This window comes from Caenorhabditis briggsae (assembly GCF_000004555.2).
Source record: "Caenorhabditis briggsae complete genome, chrV, whole genome shotgun sequence".
Lineage (NCBI taxonomy): Eukaryota > Metazoa > Nematoda > Chromadorea > Rhabditida > Rhabditidae > Caenorhabditis > Caenorhabditis briggsae.
This window is the reverse complement of record NC_013488.2, coordinates 18,184,264-18,201,499: the sequence shown is the minus strand read 5'-3', so window position 1 is coordinate 18,201,499 and position 17,236 is coordinate 18,184,264. Positions and strand designations below refer to the sequence as shown.

Sequence of the window (17,236 nt, the reverse complement as noted above, 5' to 3'; positions counted from 1 at the left end):
GGAATTCTGAATTTCTCAATTTCGGAATTTCGGAATTTCGGAATTCTGGAATTTCTGAATTTCTGAATTTCTGAATTTCGGAATTTCGGAATTTCTGAATTTCTGAATTTCTCAATTTCCAAGTTTCTGAATTTCTGAATTTCTGAATTTCTGAATTTCTGAATTTCTGAATTTCTGAATTTCTGAATTTCTGAATTTCTGAATTTCTGAATTTCTGAATTTCTGAATTTCTGAATTTCTGAATTTCTGAATTTCTGAATTTCTGAATTTCTGAATTTCTGAATTTCTGAATTTCTGAATTTCTGAATTTCTGAATTTCTGAATTTCTGAATTTCTGAATTTCTGAATTTCTGAATTTCTGAATTTCTGAATTTCTGAATTTCTGAATTTCTGAATTTCTGAATTTCTGAATTTCTGAATTTCTGAATTTCTGAATTTCGGAATTTCGGAATTCTGGAATTTCTGAATTTCTGAACTTCTGAATTTCGGAATTTCGGAATTTCTGAATTTCTGAATTTCTGAATTTCTGAATTTCTGAATTTCTGAATTTCTGAATTTCTGAATTTCTGAATTTCTGAATTTCTGAATTTCTGAATTTCTGAATTTCTGAATTTCTGAATTTCTGAATTTCTGAATTTCTGAATTTCTGAATTTCTGAATTTCTGAATTTCTGAATTTCTGAATTTCTGAATTTCTGAATTTCTGAATTTCTGAATTTCTGAATTTCTGAATTTCTCAATTTCTGAATTTCTGAATTTCTGAATTTCTGAATTTCTGAATTTCTGAATTTCTGAATTTCTGAATTTCTGAATTTCTGAATTTCTGAATTTCTGAATTTCTGAATTTCTGAATTTCTGAATTTCTGAATTTCTGAATTTCTGAATTTCTGAATTTCGAAATTTCTGAATTTCTGAATTTCTGAATTTCTGAATTTCTGAATTTCTGAATTTCTGAATTTCTGAATTTCTGAATTTCTCAATTTCTCAATTTCTGAATTTCTGAATTTCTGAATTTCTGAATTTCTGAATTTCTGAATTTCTGAATTCTGGAATTTCTGAATTTCTGAATTTCTGAATTTCTGAATTTCTGAATTTCTGAATTTCTGAATTTCTGAATTTCTGAATTTCTGAATTTCTGAATTTCTGAATTTCTGAATTTCTGAATTTCTGAATTCTGAATTTCTGAATTTCTGAATTTCTGAATTTCTGAATTTCTGAATTTCTGAATTTCTGAATTTCTGAATTTCTGAATTTCTGAATTTCTGAATTTCTGAATTTCTCAATTTCCAAGTTTCTGAATTTCTGAATTTCTGAATTTCGGAATTTCGGAATTTCTGAATTTCGGAATTTCGGAATTTCGGAATTTCGGAATTCTGGAATTTCTGAATTTCTGAATTTCTGAATTTCGGAATTTCGGAATTTCGGAATTCTGGAATTTCTGAATTTCTGAATTTCTGAATTTCTGAATTTCTGAATTTCTCAATTTCCGAGTTTCTGAATTTCTGAATTTCTGAATTTCTGAATTTCTCAATTTCGGAATTTCGGAATTTCGGAATTCTGGAATTTCTGAATTTCTGAATTTCTGAATTTCGGAATTTCGGAATTTCTGAATTTCTGAATTTCTCAATTTCCAAGTTTCTGAATTTCTGAATTTCTGAATTTCTGAATTTCTGAATTTCTGAATTTCTGAATTTCTGAATTTCTGAATTTCTGAATTTCTGAATTTCTGAATTTCTGAATTTCTGAATTTCTGAATTTCTGAATTTCTAAATTTCTGAATTTCTGAATTTCTGAATTTCCAAGTTTCTGAATTTCTGAATTTCGGAATTTCGGAATTCCGGAATTTCTGAATTTCTGAATTTCTGAATTTCTGAATTTCTGAATTTCTGAATTTCTGAATTTCTGAATTTTTAAAAAATTACTCAATGATTCCATAAATCCAAATTTCTTCTCTGTACTTTCTAGAGAATTTTCGACACTTTTCGACGGCATCATTGCAAATGTGACAATTGCGATTGCTGACATTCCAGAGAACGCGGCTGACAGCAATCTTCTGGAAATTCAAAATTTTCAAAAAAAAAAATTTTTTTCCTCACATTTCATTCTCACTGTATCTTCGTTCGTGTTGAATGTGAACTTTATCAGCAGAAAACGTAGAATTCTGGATTACAGTAGTCGGTTCGGGTACACTGAGCGATGTGATGCCAGCTAGGATACCGGCTCCGAGCATGAGGCTAGAAAAAATGCCGGAGTTCACTGGAAATGCGTCAAGGCACTCAAAATGCGTCAAGGCACCAGAAATGCGCCAAGGAACCAAAATAGAGCTAAAGCGCCAGGGGTGCAAGGAATGCGCCAAGAGCACTTAAAGTGTGTCAAGTGTACGAAAGTGCATCAAGATGCCAGAAATGCGTCAAGGCACCAGAAATTTGACAAAGGGTCCAAAAACGTTTCTGGTACCTGAAGTGTGTCAAAAACACTCAAAACGCCCCAACTCACCAACAAATCATGATGCACTGTAAACGCGCCAACGCACTAGAAATGTGTCAAGTCAACAGAAATGCACCAAGACACCAAAAAGGCGTCAAGATACTAGAAGTGCGTCAAGTCACCAAAAATGCACAAAGTCACGAAAAATGCATCAAGGCAGCAGAAATGCGTCAAGGCACCAGAAATGCGTCAAGGGTCCTAAAATTGCGTCAAGGGTGCTACAAATGCGTCAAGGATCCTAGAAACGAGAAAAGTCACCAGAAATGCGTCAAGTCTCTAGGAATGCGCAAACGCACCAAAAATGCGCTCAGAGCACCGAAAACGCGCCAAGAGTATAAAAATGCGCAAAATAGCCAGAGTCAAGAAAATCCATAAAAGACCTCAATCAGCACTATAGTTAAAACAAAAGTTCAATGCACTGAAAACGCGCCAAGTCACCAGAAATGCTTCAAGGGCACCAGAAATGTGCAAAGACACTCCTGAGACACTGTGCCAATTGTTTCAAAATAGCAAAAAAAAGAACTGAATCAACAAATGGCTTTTTCAAAAGTCCCATGCGCCAAAAACGCGCCAAAGCACTAGAAATGCGTCAAGAGAACTCACCAGCAACATCCAACGGACCAAGAAATCGATACATTCGATTCGATAGTTTCCCTAGTTGAGTGTTGGGATAGATAACTTCCCATTCCAAGATAATAAACTGAAAAATAGTTTTTTTTCAGAAAATTTCTCGAAATTTTTCTGAAAATTTCTTATTTTGCAAATTTTCAGATGGTTTTTTTTTCTGAAATTTCCCAAACCAGAAAAACCAAAAAAAAATTTTTTTTCAAAATTTTTTTTTCCAGAAACTTCCAGAAATTTTGCTGGAAATCTGAAAATCTGAAAAACTCACAAGACGTGCCCACACCCAATAAGATAGCGGTGAAAAAATAGAAATAGGTGTTAAAAAATAGGAATCCAAATGGGAAAAGTGTATAGGAGATTGCCGAAAATATGAGAAGAATTTTGGGAGTAGTGACATTGAGAATGGATGGTGCGAATAGACATCCAGTCATGTAGGCACAGAATATTACGGCTTGGCTGAAATTTTTTTTTTAATTTTGAATTTTTGGAATTTTTTTTTACTTTGAACACTTTTTCTTGACTAGAATCACAAGATTTCGAAAACTCTATACATTTTTGAAATCAGCGTGAAAAGAGCTTCAAAACGAGTATAATCATGCCCTACTTTCCATGAATTTCATTTTTCGGACCCCCTATGCGCCTTTAAAGTCAAAAAGTGTCAAAAATCGAAATTGACGGAGCTTAGTCGTGTTTATACTCATTTTGAAGCTCTCAACAAGACAAGTAAAAATATACTAAAACATTTTAGTCTTCTTCAAAATTGTTCGAGTTACGGTATCTTGAAGTTGAAAAAATAATTTTCAAAAAAAAAATTTTTAATCAAAACTTTTTTGCTACAATCTCAAGATGTTGAAAAACTATACACATTGTCAAAATCAGCTTAAAAAAAGCTTCAAAACGAGTATAATCATGCCCAACTTTCCATGAATTTCGTTTTTCGGACCCCTATGCGCCTTTAAAGTCAAAAAGTGTCAAAATTCAAAATGGGCGGAGCCTAGTCGTGTTTAGGCTCATTTTGAAGCTTTCAACAAGGCAAATACAGATTCATTTGAATATTCCGGTTTGCTCCGGAATTGTTCGAGTTACGGTATTTTGCAAAAAAAATTTAATTTCAAAATTTTTTATTTCGAAACAATTATTCCAAAAATTGCTCACCAATAATAACCAGCATACTGGCTAACTTTTTCGGGATCTCTCTCATGAATCGAATGAATTACAGATTCCAGAATAAAAGATTCTGAATCATACCCGACCATTATACATAATTGCCCAAATCCGAGCATCGCAGCACATAGGATTTCAAAATTTCGTTGTTTCATGGCTTTTTCTGGAATTTTCTGACTTTAATTTTATAAAAAAAATTAGAAAAAATTTAAATCAGAAAAATATTTAAAAAAATATTTTTTAATTAAATTTTTTTAAATTAATTTTTTTTAAAATAAAAGTTTTCAAAAAATTCAAATTCTCACATTTTCCGTTTCTTTGGTCAGTATATAAACCTAAACCTGTATAGACTAAAAATTACGAATTTGCATAATCGGACACACAAAGTGATGTTCTGCACCCCGTCATTTTTCCATGAAAATTTGAAATTTGAATTCTGAATTTTGGAAATTTTCAGGTGGAAAAATGTGAGTGATGTTGTGCAATATTAGCTGAAAATGATTTTTTTTAGATTTAAAAAAAAATCTCTAAAATCTTACTAAAAAAAATATTCTCACTAAGGAATATTCTCACTAAGAGCGGTTCTCACTAAGAAAGGCATACTTGTAAAATTCCGGGCCGGTGCCTGAGGAAAATTTTGAGACCCGGGCCCGGCCCGGGAAGGCCCGGTAGCAAGAATTTTGTCATTTTGAACCGAATCTCAATACAATTTTGAACCGAATCTCAATACAGCTCTCAATACAATTTTCGGCTCTTTTCTAGTTTAGAGGTCCCAAAAAAGAATAGGGGTCCCAAAAAAGAATAGAGGCCCGAAAAAAAATTAGACGTCCCAAAATAAAATAGAGGTCCCAAAAAAAAACTAGAGGTCCCAAAAAAGTTTAGTGGTCCCAAGAAAAAATAGTGGTCCAAAACTTAAAAATGCACAGATACCGGAATAATGTACTAAAATTTGAATTGTGTAAGAATTTAAAGTTTTGAGGTCTTATAGCAAAATAATTGTTGATGATATATTTTATACTTCTAATAGGCTTAGGAATGCATATTTTCTGACAATTATCTAAGCCTGAGAAACAGCATAATCACGGAGTGATTACTGTATTGCCCAAATTTTCCTCATATGTAAATTGGGTTCATCGGCAAGATGCGAGAGAATTGGAGCTAAAATTGTTAGGAGTAGTCATGTCATCCTATAAGACCCTAAAACTCAAACTACTCGCACAGTTCAAATACTAGTACATTATTCCAACATCTGCGCGTTTTTCGTATTTCGGACCTCTATTTTTTCTTGGGACCTCTAAACTTTTTTGGGACCTCTAATTTTTTTTTTTGGGACCACTATTTTATTTTGGGACCTCTAATTTTTTTTCGGACCTCTAAATTTTTTTGGGACCTCTAAACTAGAAAAGAGCCCAATTTTCTATATTTTTTTGTGCTTTTTGGATTGTTTGTCTGTTTGATCAAAAAATATAAAGGGTCCCCCCTTATGTGTTTTTTGAAATTTTCAAAACTTGTGTGACAGGCCCGCCGGGCCGGGTCTCCGAAATTCCGAAAAAAGCCCGGCCCGGCCCGTTACAAGTATGAAGAGAGGTTCTCACTGAAGAAGGTTCTCACTAAGAAATATTCTCACTAAGAAAAATTTCAAAATGATGAATTATCAATTTTTTCTCCAAATTTTTATCTTCATTTTCACAATATATTCCAGAACCTTGAACAAAATTTATTTTTTTTAATCACAGAATCTCAAAAAGCCTGTCTGGCTTTGGCAAATCCAATTCTCGCATGTTCAATATCATAAATATTACAGTATTCCCTTATAAAAACATTTCCAAATATCCAAGACGGTCCGAATCCTCCATTGCTCATCCCAAAAATCGCCAAAGCACAATTTCCTCGTCCCAATTGCACATCCAACACAAATTCCACCGATTTGACAATGAATTTCTTTGTTCCAATTGTAAAAATGAGGTCCGGATGAAAATATGTGGTTGAGCAAGGCACTATATAAAGGTGATTAATGGTATCGTATACTGCTTTCGTTTGTTTGACGATTTGGGACAAGACACTGGTTGGGACACCTAGCCAAGAGGTCCCAGTGTCTGAAATTGCCTGAAAATTATGATTTCAACATTTCAAATATTATTGGAAAATGTCGCGGTTCTGAAATGTCGCGGTTCTTAAATGTCACGGTTTTAAACTGTCGAGGTTCTAAAACTTCGTTATTCTAAAATTTCGCGGTTCTAAAATGTCACGGTTCTGAAATGTCACAGTTCTGAAACGTCGCGGTTCTTAAATGTCACGGTTTTAAACCGTCGAGGTTCTAAAACTTCTTTATTCTAAAATTTAGCGGTTCTAAAATGTCACGGTTTTAAAACATCGCAGTTCTAAAACGTCGCGGTTCTTAAATGTCACGGTTCTAAAACGTCCGGTTATAAATTTTGGAAAAAATCAGAAAATTTTCCGAAAAGTTACCGATAGTTTTCGGTAAATTTATCGGTATCATACCGGTAAGTTACCGGTAAAAATTCTGGTAGATTTATCGAAACCGTATCGGTAGCACACACTGCCAACTAGTAATTTCAAGAAAAAATAGGCTACAAACTCTTGTTTTAAATTATTTCAAAAAAAAAAGAGAAAATTAAAAAATAGCTCATCCAATCTCACCTGAGCCTTCTTCACTTGCGTAAAACTCCCCATCGAAAATCCATCAATCGCAAATTGCCAATAACTCAACGCTGTCAAGGGCACCCAATCAACTTCAGCAGCACAATTAACCGTATCAATTGTTCCAAAAGTGATAAGTCCTCCCGGTTCTCCATGAGCCGGTATCACCTTTCTCTCCAAATACACACTAAAAAGTTTCGAATCCAATTGAGGAAGAAGATTCTGCATGGGGGGTGTTAACTGATCAACGGCTAGCGCGGGCCATGCCAACCCTAGAATTCCATCGATTGGCTGATACTGGAAGACATCTGCAATCTGATCAGCTACACCGAATGCTTGAAACCAGATTTTAAGGTTTCCTCCGATGGTAATTGTATCCCTCCCAATGAATCCCCCAACTGCTCCCGAAGAATACTGTATTGAGAATTTTCTAGCCTCATTTTCAAATGTTGAAGACTTATTAGTGTTGAATGGATGTCTAGTATACGCGAATCCTTCACATTCAATGCAATCGGCATCGATTACCCAAAGATTTGAAGAGCCAGTATCCAGGATTACGGTAGCTGCCTGGGGTGGGGTGCCTAGAGTGATGTTTCCTAGGTAAAAATCGTCATAAAAGTCGATGAAGGGTTGAGAGCCAGTGGCAAGCTGTTGATTGGCAAGGAAATGAGCATATCTACCCTCGGAAATGAGCTTGGAGCGGAAGGAAGGGGATTTGAGGGTTTGCAATTGGAAGACACCTGCGGAGCATGAAGATAGGAAGAGGAGAAGAAGGATTGGGATATGATTCATAGCTGAAAGGATGGGAGAATTTGAAATTCGTTATATTCTGAAAATGCTAATTTCTAAAATTCAAAGGTTATGGAATTGGGACAACTTTGAAGCGAGTTATGAGCATTTTACATGAAAATGAACATTAAAGGGATATACGAAATTTTACAAAAAACCAAAAATCACAAAAATATGGCTTACTCATACTCATCTGAACCGTCTTAAATTGTTGATTTTGAAAATGTACTTTACATTTAATTTGGTTTAATTTGGAGCAAGTTATGAGAATTTTACACAAGAAAAACAATGATTAAAGGATGCGAAAGTTTACAAAAATCGAAATTTTGGAAATTATGGCTTTTTTATACTCATCTGAACCGTCTTAACTTGCTGATAGCAAAAACAAACATTTTCTAGAAATCGGTTGAGTTTTGAGCGAGTTATGGGCATTTTACACAAAATCGCTAGCTAACACGAAAAATCGAAAATTTCAAAACTATGGCTTGTTTATGATTATTTTGACCGGCAAAATTTGGTGATTTCAATAATATAACTTTCTTGAATTTCAGTCAAATTTAGCCCAAGTTCTGAGCGTTTCACATAAAAATGAACTTTAAAGGCGCATGCTAAATTAAAAACAAAGCGAAAGTTTCGAAACTATGGCTTGTTCATACTTATTTAAACCGTCTAAAACTGCTGAATTCAAAAACATAAATTTTACTGAATTTGGGCAGCTTTCAAGCGAGTTATGACAATTTCTCATAAAATCGCTAGCTTATACAAAAATCGCAACTTTTTGAAACTATGTATTGTTTATACTCATTTAACCCGTTTTAACGTGCTGATTCTAATAATATTAGTTTCATAAAAATTGATTGAGTTTGAAGCGAATTATGGTCGTTTTTCATAAAATCGCTAGCTTATGCGAAAAATCGAAAATATCAGAAGTATAGCTTGTTCATACTCGTTCAAACCGTCTTTAAGTGCTGATTTCAAAAATGTATGTTTCCGAAAAACCGGTTGAGTTTCAAGCGAGTTAAGGCGATTTTTCATAAAATCGCTAGCTTATACGAGAAATCGAAAATTTTTTTAAACCGCCGAACCATGCAAAGTTCAAAAATATAAGTTAAATTGTATTTGGACAAAAACTGAGCAGGTTATGAGCAATTAAACTTTTACAAATTTTGCCGTACTCATCATACATTATAAAAATTGCCATAAATCTCTTGAAAAATAATATTTTTAAACAATTCAAATTGGAAAATGTGGATCTTTCAAAGATCTTAAAAATTATGTCAAATTGAATTTTACTTATATAATGTTAAGGTCTCAAAATGGACCAGCAATAAGTAATACCAAAGAATCTCGAATAATTAGTAAACTACAATAAAATCATTCTAACTTTTTTCAAAATCAATGTTTTCGAAAATCTTGAGAATTATGAAATAGAGCTTAATTGAATCCACAAAATGATGTAAATTTGGGTAGTTCAGATTTCATTACATTTGAGAAGGAGCCCTTCCAAATCAGTAATATCTTCATTACTTTCTTCAAGGACAGTATTTTAAGAAAATTCAAAAAGTATAAATTAGAGCTTAACTAAAATCTACAAAATGGTGTAAAATTCGATAATCAGTGTTTCCTACATATTGTATTATTCATCATCATTTTTATATCGAAAAACGTCATTTAATTTCACCTCCCTGATAACAGATTATGAATCTTGTAGCTCATGAACTCAGCACAAACATCATGGAACAAACCATTTCAATTCAAAACATTCCTTAATCAAACATTTAAAAGAATATCTAAAAACTATGTTTAGCCATCGTAAAGCCAATTCTCTCCTTTCCGATGTCATAAATATTACAGTATTGCCGAATAAAAGTGTCTCCAAGAATCCAAGACGGTCCGAAGCCCATGTAGGTCATTCCGAAGAACGTCAACGCACAATTCCCCTTTCCCAATCTGAGGTCCAAAATGTACTCAACGGATTTTACATTATATTGGATGCCTCCAAATGATGTCCGGTTGAGTTTGCATTGTGGAGCAAGGGACCACGTAGAGCTCAGTGATCCATTCGAATCTGGCTCCAGTTGCCTTGAGGACGGCGGAGATGATGGAGTGAGGAGCACCGATCCAGGAGGTACCGGTGTCGGAGATGACCTGCAATTTGCTTTTTTGTTCAGTTTGCAACTTAAAACTCTTGATTTTAAAAATTTAGTTTGTATGATTATTTTAAAGGCGCAAGCCGAATTTCGCAAGAAATTCAAAGTGGGAATCTTTCTTATTAAGGGAATTTCTCAGTGAGGGTCTTTCTTAGTAAGAGTCTTTCTTAGTGGGGATCTTTCTCAGTCAGGATCAGAGATGAGCGGAAGAGATTTACGGAAATTTACGGAAATTTACGGAAGACGGTTTATTTTCAAAATGAAAAATGCTACCAAAAAGTTGTGAACGGACAAAATGTAGATCTCAATGAGAGCTATCGATTGGTATAAAAGTTATTTCATAATAGTGATGGAAAGTTGAGATATGGCGTTTCTTCCGTGTTCCGTCTGGCACACGGAAGACGGAAGAAAGACTCTATTTGAATAATCCAACAAAATTTCAAAACAATTTTAATACCAATCGATAGCTCTCATTGAGATCTACATTTTGTCTGTTGACAGCTTTTTGGTAGCATTTTTCATTTCGAAGATAAACCGTCTTCCGTAAATTTCCGTAAAACTCTTCCGCTCATCTCTGGTCAGGATCTTTCTGATTAAGGGTATTCCTTAGTAAGAAGCCTTCTTAGTGAGAAACTTTCTAAGTGGGGATCTTTCTTATTGAGGTTATTTCTCAGTGAGAATATTTCTTATTAAGGGTATTTCTTAGTGAAAGCCTTAATTAGTGCGGGTCTTTCTTATTGAGGGTCTTTCTTATTAAAGGTGGGGGGACAGGAGATTTTTCGTGGTTTTTTTGTAGCTAGAGTATGCATTCTACCGTCACGGTGTACAACGCTTAATGTCACTCTGCGTACAGCTGTTGTCCTCGCCTTTATGTATGCAATCGGGCGTGCGCTTTCTCTTTGCCCGCGTGGCTCAGTCGGTAGCGGCGCCGCACCCTCAATCATCGCCCTCACAAGTTCAACTCCTCGAGGGGCATCTTTGAACGGAATTTCGAGAACATTATTTTTTTCTTGTCCCCCCACCTTTAAGGGTCTTTTTTAGTGAGAGTTTTTCTTAGTGAGAGTCTTTCTTAGTGAGAATTTTTCTTATTAAATTTCATTCTTTGTGATAATTTTTCTGTTTGAGGATCTATTGATGATCAAATTTTGAACATAAAATACAAAATAAAAATTAGAAATTTCGAATTTTTTCCAAACTATATCTTGTTTATACTCATTTTGGCCCGCTTACCTTGCTGATTTCAAAAATGTAGCTTTCATTCAATTCCAACAATTTTGAGCTGAGATATTATCATTTTTCCTTTGTAGATCGGCTCAAATTTTGAGTCATAATCCTATGAATCCCAAGAATCATGTGATATTTGAAGCTCTAATTTTTTAGTGAAAAACAGAAAGATTATCACCTGGCTCTCCGTGCGTCACAAATCTGATCATACGGAAAAAAAAAACAATTTTTTGAAGCTATTTTTGGATTTCTCAGTCTCCGCCCACTTTTTTTGGACGATGTGTATAAAAACGAATATTTAGGAGGAATTTTTTTTAGAATTGTATACGTAAGGTCTATGGCAACCGTCTGATAGGATGCCCAGAAGTTTAGTTAGATTTTATTTTTTTGAATATTCCTATTTTGTAAGTAAGTAAAAAAAAATTTTCGAAAAAAAAATTTTTTTTTTTTTTGAAATTTCAATTTTCAGATTTCTAAAATATTATGAATATATATTTTACATCATCTGGTTTAGGTTTTCAATTAATTGTGAGTTTAAAACATTGATTTTTTAAAAATTTAAAATTTTCAGATTTTCAAGAGAACTCGTTGCCTGCATGGCTTCACCAGAAAATAGTTTTTTAATTAGGTAATTATTTTTTAATTAGGTAATTATATAAACATTTCTATTATTATAGGAGAGAACCATGACAGTGGGAGGTCAAATTTTATTTTTAATTTCGGACACCCTCGCAGCTACCACCGTGGTTGGACAATATTTTTTAATTAGGTAAATTTTTGAAAAAATTTAAAAATTAATAAAAAATTATAGTTTTCAGAAATTTAAGAAAAAAATTTTTCAGTAAGAACAATTACTCTCGGCGGGCACAACAATTTTGTTTGATTAGGTTTTTTTTTTTGGATTTTCAAGTCTCTGAGTTCCCTCTCGCCTACCACCGTACTCGGACTATTTTTTTTTGGTTAGGTGAATTTTTGAAAAATTAATTTAAAAAAAAAAAAAATTTGAGTTTTCAGATTTATTATTGGAACACCAACAACGGCAAAGATTGACATATATAATAAATTTTTTAAATTTCAAATTTTTCAGACTGCCAAAGTTTGGGATACAGCAAAAAATTTGTTTAAATTGTTTTTTGTTGTTATTTTTTAAAATGAATTGTTGTAATTTTTATTTTTTCGGATTTTTTAATTACAGATTTTCAGATTTTCATGCTGAAAATGATGAAAAACGTGCGTTTTTCCAACTCACACATTCGAAAAATAGCTAAAACAATTGTTTTTCGTGTGATCATATCATTATCACCTGTTAATCCGAAAATACATTATTTTTAGAGTGATGTGATAGATATCCCAGTATCACATGATTTTGGAAACAAAAATAACTTGGGATTTAGGATTATGACTCAAAACGTGAGCAGAGCTATGAGGAAAAATGCTCATATCTTGGCTCAAAATTGTTGAAATCAAATGAAAGTTACATTTTTGAAATTAGCAAGTTAAGATGGTCAGAATGAGTATAAACAAGCCATAGTTTTGGAATTCTCAATTTTTCGAATTAGCTAGCGATTTTTTTTGTAAAATGATCATAACTCGCTTGAAATTTTTCCAATTTTTATGAAACATAAATTTTTGAAATCAGCAAATTAAGGCGGTTTGAATAAGTATAAACAAGACATATTTCCAAAATTCTCGATTTTTTGCATAAGCTAGCGATTTTATGTAAAATGCTTATAATTCGCTTCAAACTCAGCCGAACTTTACAAGAACTATATTTTTGGAATCAGTACTTTAAGGCGGTTTGGAAAAATATAAATTTGCCATAATTAATTTGGCATGCGCCTTTAAAATTCCCATAACTCGCTTCGAACTCACCCGAATTTTGTAAAATTTGTATTTTCAGAAACTACAAGTCAAGCGCTTCAAAATTGATATTAGAAACTATAGTTTTGCGAATGCTCTCGCTTTCAAATCATCCCATTTCGATGTAGCCTTTAATTTTGGAATCGAGTTTCCGAAATTTCTGCAAACTACTTCAAGAATCAAACTTCAACATCAATTTCAAAATTTCTCCTGCAAGAAACTATTTTCGCAACATTTTCCTTTGCTAGCATAGTTCTTATCAATAGAGTGTGACTTCTTATCAGTGTTAAAAAAAAAGACCAAGACTCGAAATTTTATTAAAGGAAATGTGTGCAAATTGTACACTAAATCAGTTCTTAGGCGACTTAATCAGATTAGAAGCTGTGGTGAGCGTTGGCGAATCCGATTCTGGCGTTTCCAATATCGTAGATGTTACAGTATTGGCGGATGAAGGTGTCTCCAAGGATCCAGGATGGTCCGAAGCCACCATTTCCCATGGAGAAGACGGCCAAAGCGCACTTTCCACCTCCGAGTTGAAGGTCCAAGATGTACTCGACAGACTTGACGTTGTATTTGGTTCCTCCGATGGTGAAGACGAGGTCTGGTTGGGTTTGCATGGTCGAGCAGTCAACGGTGTAGAGCTCGTTGGTCCAGTCGAAGGTGGCCTTGGTGGCCTTGACGATTCCGGACACGACGGTGTTTGGGGCTCCGAGCCAGGAGGTTCCGGTGTCGGAGATGACCTGGAAAATTGATTTGTTTAGGACTTCGGAGCCTTGAATCTACGGATTTATATTCATTCAAACCGCTTTAACGTTCTAATTCTAAAAATATCGATTTCATAAAAGTTGGTCAAGTTTGAAGCGAGTTATGAGCATTTCACCGAAAAATTCGAAATTCCAAAATCTAGGCTACATTGAAGTTGGATGATTTTGAAGCAAGATAATTTTTGAAATTATGGTTTTTTATATGAAATTTAAAGCTCTAAACTTGCTAATTCTTAAATTCTTTATTTCACTAAATTTAGTTTAGTTTGAAGCTAGTTATGGCCATTTTAAAGGCGCATTCCAGATTTTGCCATAAATCAAAGCTCTTGAAATTATTGCTTATTTACATTCATCAAAACCGTCTGACAATGCTGATTTCAAAAATATAGTTTTTTTGATTCTAATAATATTAGTTTCATAAAAATTGATTGAGTTTGAAGCGAATTATGGTCGTTTTTCATAAAATCGCTAGCTTATGCGAAAAATCGAAAATATCAGAAGTATAGCTTGTTCATACTCGTTCAAACCGTCTTTAAGTGCTGATTTCAAAAATGTATGTTTCCGAAAAACCGGTTGAGTTTCAAGCGAGTTAAGGCGATTTTTCATAAAATCGCTAGCTTATACGAGAAATCGAAAATTTCCAAACTATGGCTTGTTTATACTCATTTTGACCGGAATAGTCTGCTGATTTCAAAAATTAGACTTTCAGCGCTTTCAAGCGAAATTGAGCTAAGGTATGGGCGAATTTAGCTGCTTTTGTGATACCGTATGAGCAAAAAGATCTCTTAAGCTCAAAAGTTCAGCTACTCACTTGATCCTTCTTGTTCTCGGAGAAAGTTCCGACGGAGAATCCATCAAGAGCGAATTGCCAGTATGTCTTAGCGGTCAATGGAACATAGGTGATTTGAGAGTCGCAGTTGGTGGTATCAACAGCTCCATAGGTGATAAGTCCACCGGATCCTCCTTGGGAGATGGTGAGCTTGCGATCGAGCCAAACGGTGAAGAGTGGAGCATCAAGTTGTGGAAGAACGTTTTGCATTGGTGGCACAACCTTGTCAACAGCGAGTGCTGGCCATCCCAATCCGAGGATTCCGTCGACTGGTTGGTATCCGAAGACCTCAGCCAAGTGGGTGGCAACTCCGAACTCTTGGGACTTGATGGTGAGTCCTCCGAAGGTGATGGTGTCGGTTCCGAGGTATCCGTTGCAGGATCCGGATCCGTATTGGATCGAGAACTTGCGGGTCTCCTTGGTGAAGGTCGACGACTTGGTGGTGTCGAACTTCTGCTTCTTGTATCCAGAGTCTGGGTATCCGTTGCAAGCTTGGGAGTTGCATGCAGCATCAATAACCCACAAGTTGGAGGATCCAGTGTCCAAAACGATGGTGGCTGGTTGTGGTGGGGTTCCGAGGGTGATGTTTCCGAGGTAGAAGTCGTCAAAGTAGTCGAGGAATGGTTGGGAGCCGGAGTTCAATTGCTCGATACGGGCGGCGTGTTGGGTGGCGAGGAATTGTGGGTAGGTTCCCTCGGAGATGAGCTTGGCGCGGAGCGATCCGGATTGGGTGGCTGGCACCTTGAAGACGGCGGCGGAGCATGCCGCCACGAGGGCGAGCAAAACGAAGGTCTTCATACCTGCAAAATTCATTGTTGACGAGGATGATGTTAAAAAGTAAGAATTATTGGAAGGCGGGAAGTTCAAACTTGAAAGTGCCCAAACTTTTTTAGAGTTGGCTAATGGAGCTAGCTTTTTAGAGCTCAGCTTAAGGTTGGAAGTTTAGCTGAAAACTTCGCTCTGAGCTTAATGGATTAAGGTTAATGTTTGAAGTTATGTTTAAGGTTTAAGGTAATGTGGAAGTGAGGCTTAAGCTTCAAAGTTGAGCTGAAGGTTTAAGGGTGAGCTTAAGGACTTAGCTTTGAAGCCTTAAGGTACTTATAACAACTAAAATCCTATATAAATGTTATACCAATAGATAGCTCTTGAAATTTCCTATCGATCTAACTAAGTTTGAAAGTTTTAACTCCATCTTAAGGTGAGTTATGGGTCCTTAAAGGCGCATAGGCCTAAAAAAAGATAGAAAGTTCTAGAGAATAGAAAAAAGATATTGATAGTGACTTCTCTTGCCTTCCTTTTATACTATATTCTGGCTCCGGCTCATTTCTAGGCTCCGCCCACTTTCTTATCACCCCCTATTTTACGTCATTGCCATTTTACAATCTTCCAAGGACTACACACAATTCTTATCAGTTTCTCATTTTCTCTCTCTCTCTTTCTCTCTCTCTCTCTCTCTCTCTCTCTCTCTCTCTCTCTCTCTCTCTCTCTCTCTTTCTCTTTGTACTTATTAATAATGATGATGATCGCGAGTTTTCACTTTTTACATCAAGCAAAGAAATTTGGAGCAGGAATTAAAAAAAAGCAGTGCACTAAAAGTTAAAAAATCGAAAAAAAAAGTTTGGATGATCACATGGTTTGAAGAAAAGGCATCTATTTTTGGTAGGAGTATTTTTGAAATTTATAGTTTTACACTTTATGTAAAAATGTGACCAATTTGGAGCAGGAAAAACATAATTTTAGGTTAGTTTTTAGAAGTTTTAGGATTTCGAAAAAAATTTAAATTTTTTAAACTTTTGTTTTCCATTTTGAAACCTTATTCTCAACTCTTGATCTTCAATAGATCCACAATAAAAAGTCTCACTACGAAAGATTCTCACTAACTATAAGAAAGATCCTCAATAGGTAAGATTCTCACTAAGAAAGATTCTTACTAAGAAAGATTCTTACTAAGAAAGATTCTCAATAGGTAAGATTCTCACTAAGGAAGATTCTCAAGCTCTTTTTTTTGTAACTTTGACTAATTTCAGACCCCATAATCGCACAGACTTCAAAATTTTTTGTAGTTTTCAATTTTTTATTGAAACCCGTTTTAAATTTAAATTTCATAAAAGAACTTTTGTAAAAATTTTTTTCCAGTTTTTCCAAATTTTGAAGAAATTTTCCTAACAAATCTTTTCAGGTTGTCACCAGTTATCTTTTTCCAGTTCACTTTTCAATCGTTTCTGTAATTTTCAAATAATTTTTTTTCCAGATTTTTTCCAGATTTCCCCTTTCTCCATTTCCCCAATTTTTTCTTTCAGATTTTCCAAAAATGCTGAAATCCAAAAATCAACAAAAATGTTGATTTTAGAAGACAATGTATCACATTTCAAGACGTCTTTAGAATTCCTGGATTCCCTGAAAAATGGACGCCGAAATTGTCTTTTTTAACGATTTTCAAATAATATAAAATGCAGAAAAAAGAAAAAAATATTGAGTTACAATGTAGAATTTTTCGCTTTTTTCTGAATTTTGATTTTCAAAAAATTTTTTTTCAAAATAAAAAAAAAAATTATTTTCTTTTTTTTTCAATTTTCTCATTATCAGCTATAAACTACTGAAATGATGTGTTTTCCTAATGTCAAACTACCACATTGATGTCAGTTTCATAGTTTTTCCACCTCAAAATTTTTTTGTTCTAGCACC

At 34.4% G+C, this 17,236-nt stretch overlaps 4 protein-coding genes across 4 annotated transcripts; all 4 read right to left on the bottom strand.

Annotated features, from left to right (window-relative positions):
• Positions 1-1,990: 1,990 nt before the first annotated feature.
• Positions 1,991-4,429, bottom strand: CBG20333 (the record flags this gene model as incomplete). Its single annotated transcript, XM_045238535.1, has 5 exons — positions 1,991-2,052; positions 2,109-2,233; positions 3,090-3,186; positions 3,379-3,566; positions 4,266-4,429. 5 exons carry the CDS (start codon positions 4,427-4,429, stop codon positions 1,991-1,993), a joined length of 636 nt encoding a protein of 211 aa, XP_045097012.1.
• A 1,585-nt stretch (positions 4,430-6,014) lies between these two features.
• CBG20332 lies at positions 6,015-7,727 on the bottom strand (the record flags this gene model as incomplete). The annotated part of the gene is made up of 2 exons (XM_002647711.1): positions 6,015-6,380; positions 6,936-7,727. The coding sequence occupies 2 exons, from the start codon at positions 7,725-7,727 to the stop codon at positions 6,015-6,017; spliced, it is 1,158 nt and encodes a 385-aa protein (XP_002647757.1).
• Positions 7,728-9,514: 1,787 nt separating this feature from the next.
• On the bottom strand, positions 9,515-10,850 carry CBG20331 (the record flags this gene model as incomplete). Its single annotated transcript, XM_045238533.1, has 2 exons — positions 9,515-9,872; positions 10,828-10,850. 2 exons carry the CDS (start codon positions 10,848-10,850, stop codon positions 9,515-9,517), a joined length of 381 nt encoding a protein of 126 aa, XP_045097011.1.
• Positions 10,851-13,332: 2,482 nt separating this feature from the next.
• On the bottom strand, positions 13,333-15,349 carry Cbr-asp-1 (the record flags this gene model as incomplete). The annotated part of the gene is made up of 2 exons (XM_002647709.1): positions 13,333-13,698; positions 14,534-15,349. The coding sequence occupies 2 exons, from the start codon at positions 15,347-15,349 to the stop codon at positions 13,333-13,335; spliced, it is 1,182 nt and encodes a 393-aa protein (XP_002647755.1).
• Between the last annotated feature and the right edge of the window lie 1,887 nt (positions 15,350-17,236).